The sequence below is a fragment of the Daphnia magna genome, linkage group LG2 (genome assembly GCF_020631705.1).
Source record: "Daphnia magna isolate NIES linkage group LG2, ASM2063170v1.1, whole genome shotgun sequence".
In the NCBI taxonomy this organism is placed as follows: Eukaryota; Metazoa; Arthropoda; class Branchiopoda; order Diplostraca; family Daphniidae; genus Daphnia; species Daphnia magna.
The window spans coordinates 2267159-2270378 of record NC_059183.1 but is presented as its reverse complement, the minus strand read 5'-3'; the positions used below and the strand labels follow the sequence as shown (position 1 = coordinate 2270378).

The following is a 3220-nucleotide window of genomic DNA, read 5'->3' as shown; positions in this document are numbered from 1 at the left end:
ATAGCCCAACCAGAGGTTGTTTCAATTGTGGCCAAACGGGTCACATTGCAAGAGACTGTCCGATGCCTACCAAACAGAATTGTTACAGGTGTGGCCAACCCGGTCACCTTTCTCGCGAGTGTAATTTAACGCCTCAGTCGGGAAACGGATCGGCCGGTCCGACGAAGTCGGACCGGCAGTAGGATCCGTCGGGCCATGCGGAAGAAAAGGTATCAACTATAGGAAGCGGCTACCGAACGTGACTGTACAAATAACTAATGAAAATGGAGGAGGAGAGATAGAAGCTTTAGTCGATAGCGGGGCCTGCGTTAGTATAATTCGCTTACAGGATGTGGAAACTTTGGGTTTTGAAATAATGCCACTGGATGATAAATTCCTAAGGATGGCTGACCAAAGCGTAACGCGGTGTTATGGAACCGTGGAGTTTAATGTCCGTTTTGATGAAGTAGAGGTAGAATTGAAAACCGTGTATGTCCTCCGGGACTCCGTGAGTCCGTTAATCCTGGGAGCGGACTGGCTCATCGAGTCAGGAGTGTCTGTTCAGGCAGAAAACGGTCATTTGACAGCGCGTCCACCATCAAGAAACGATTTAAAACCAGCAGAAGTGAATACTACCGTCCAAATCGGGCAGCAGGATCTTGAAGGATCAATCGAAGAGTTGAGACGTGAAATGAGGACTGAACTAAAACGTTTAAGAGAGGAAATTAATAAGGATAACGTTCCGAAGCCCTCAGAGGTAGAGTCCGAGCGGACCGAATTTGAAACGGAAGAAGAGCGGTTCCTAGAAAAAACATCAGTTGTCCGGAAAAGACGAAGGAACACAAAGAGAAAACCGAGTCGAGTATTGACAAGTTCAAGCGACATTGCCAGTTCTGAGTGTGGGGAAACCCCAGATGAATCAGACGACAAGCCTACGCTGTTCAATGCGTGGCCACAGATTGATTCAATATCTTCTCGTGAAGTCGGACCTTTGTTGGTCTCAGATGACCGGGATATTCCAGCTGGGACGATGGCCTATGTAAGTGTGGTAACATTAACAGAAGAAAATGGCTTGATCTCAACCAACTCTGCATTCAGTGCTGAACCAGGGCAAGAATGGGTCGTACCTTCATGTATAACCGAAGTCACGAATGGAGCGTTTCAATTGCCAATTGTAAACGTTGGTCAAAGGACTCTGAAGTTGCGAACAAGCCGCAAGATTGCGTGCGGGAATTCTCTCGTAACCGAGAAAGAATTGGGACCAAAAGTAGACGACGACTTTCCTTATGTCGGTTCGGTGATGGAGGAATCACTGCCTCTACCCGACTGGAGTATTAATGGTGACCTGGATGAAGAAAAGAAGAAGCAGGTGAAAAATTTACTACTGGAATTCCGAGAGTGTTTCCATCCTATGGGAAACGAACTCGGGAGTACCAATGTAGTCCAACATACCATCGATGTTGGTGAAGCCCTTCCCATACATCTTCCACCTCATCGCATGTCTGTCCGTGAGCGGGTTGTCGTTTGGGAGTTAGTCGGTGAAATGCTGGAAAAAGGCATTATTGAGCCGTCGATTTCTCCGTGGTCGTCTCCAGTAGTGTTAGTCCGGAAGAACACGGGAGAAGTTCGGTTTTGTGTCGACTACCGTAGGCTAAATGAAGTGACCAAAAAGGATGTATATCCGCTTCCACGCATTGATGACATTCTGGATAGACTAGGAGGATCGAAATACTTCTCACAACTCGACTTGGCCAGTGGGTATTGGCAAGTAAGGATGGAACCAGCTCACAAGGAAAAGACGGCGTTCGTTACCGCCGATGGCCTTTACGAGTTTAATCGAATGCCGTTCGGACTTTGCAACGCGCCGGCAACTTTTCAGAGGCTAATGGATCGAGTCCTCGCAAAATTAAAATGGGATCAGTGCCTAGTCTACTTAGATGATGTCGTGGTGTTTGGAAGTAATTTCCAAGAGCACCAAGAGCGCTTACGCTCCGTATTGCAGGCAATTCGGGGATCCAATTTATCCTTAAAAACCACCAAATGCAGATTTGCAGTGGAGGAGATGGTGATTTTGGGTCATGTTGTCAATCAGGCAGGGCTCCATCCCGATCCGGAGAAGCAACGAGCCATAAAGGAGTTTCCGCGTCCGCTGAAAATCAGCCAACTGCGCGGTTTGTTTGGCGAGTTATTATCGTCGCTTCATTAAGAATTTTGCCTCGATTGCTCAACCTCTTCATGCGCTCCTTAAAAAGTCTCATGTGTGGAGTCAGGATAGTTGGACGGATGTTGCCGAAGCGTCGTTCCGACACTTGAAAGAAATGTTGTCGTCGACTCCTATCCTAGTACCGTTTCGTGATGATTGGGCGTGTGAGCTCCGTACCGATGCCAGCAGGGAGGGTATAGGCGCCGTTCTTCTTCAAAACAAGGATGGAAAAGAAGAAACAGTGGCATTCATCAGTCGAAGACTCAATCCCGCTGAACACAACTATGATAGCAATGAACTTGAGTGTCTGGCGGTCGTGTGGGCGCTACAAAAGCTTCGCCACTACGTTCACGAAAGACCCGGGGAACTCACGGTTGTAACAGACAATTCGGCGGTAGCGTGGATGCAGAAAAAGACTCAAGTGGGGAATAAGTTCAGCCGATGGGTAGCAGTTATTGCTGAGTACGGGGCGGTCTTTAAACACCGTCGTGGAGCTTGCAACCAGGTTGTGGATGCACTATCAAGGAATCCCGTAGGAGACCCTGAAGAGCAAGGGGATGATGGAGGACTCTTCGCGTGCGCTGTTACTAACTAGGTTCCCGGAGAAGAAGACATCCGCATACGTCAATGGGCGGACGAAGAGTTGCGACCGATCCTAACTCGTTTGATGTCAACGGAAGACGCAAATAAAGACGAGGAAACTACTGGGCCCTATGTGATAAAGGATGGTGTTTTGTATAGAAGAGTAGCTCGGGGGAAAAGGAAGTTGCTCTTGGTTGTCCCTCGGTGTAGTCGTCGGCGATTCCTAGAGAATGGTCATGCCGAATCCACTGGAGGACATCATGGAATAGCGAAGACATTAGCTCGGATCGGAAGTCGCTGTTGGTGGGCGAAGTGGAGTAAGCATATGCGAGCATATGTACAAAAGTGCCCGCACTGTCAACTATTCAAAAGAGAAATAGGACGTGCCGTCGGACTCCTTCATCCGATCGAACCGAGCAGTGTGCCATTTGAGCGCTGGGGTATTGACCATATCGG

The 3220-nt window shown here is 48.5% G+C and overlaps 1 protein-coding gene across 1 annotated transcript; it reads left to right on the top strand.

Annotated features, from left to right (window-relative positions):
* Positions 1–382: 382 nt before the first annotated feature.
* On the top strand, positions 383–2185 carry LOC123469583. Its single transcript, XM_045168600.1, has one exon. It carries the CDS (start codon positions 383–385, stop codon positions 2183–2185), a length of 1803 nt encoding a protein of 600 aa, XP_045024535.1.
* Positions 2186–3220: the final 1035 nt, after the last annotated feature.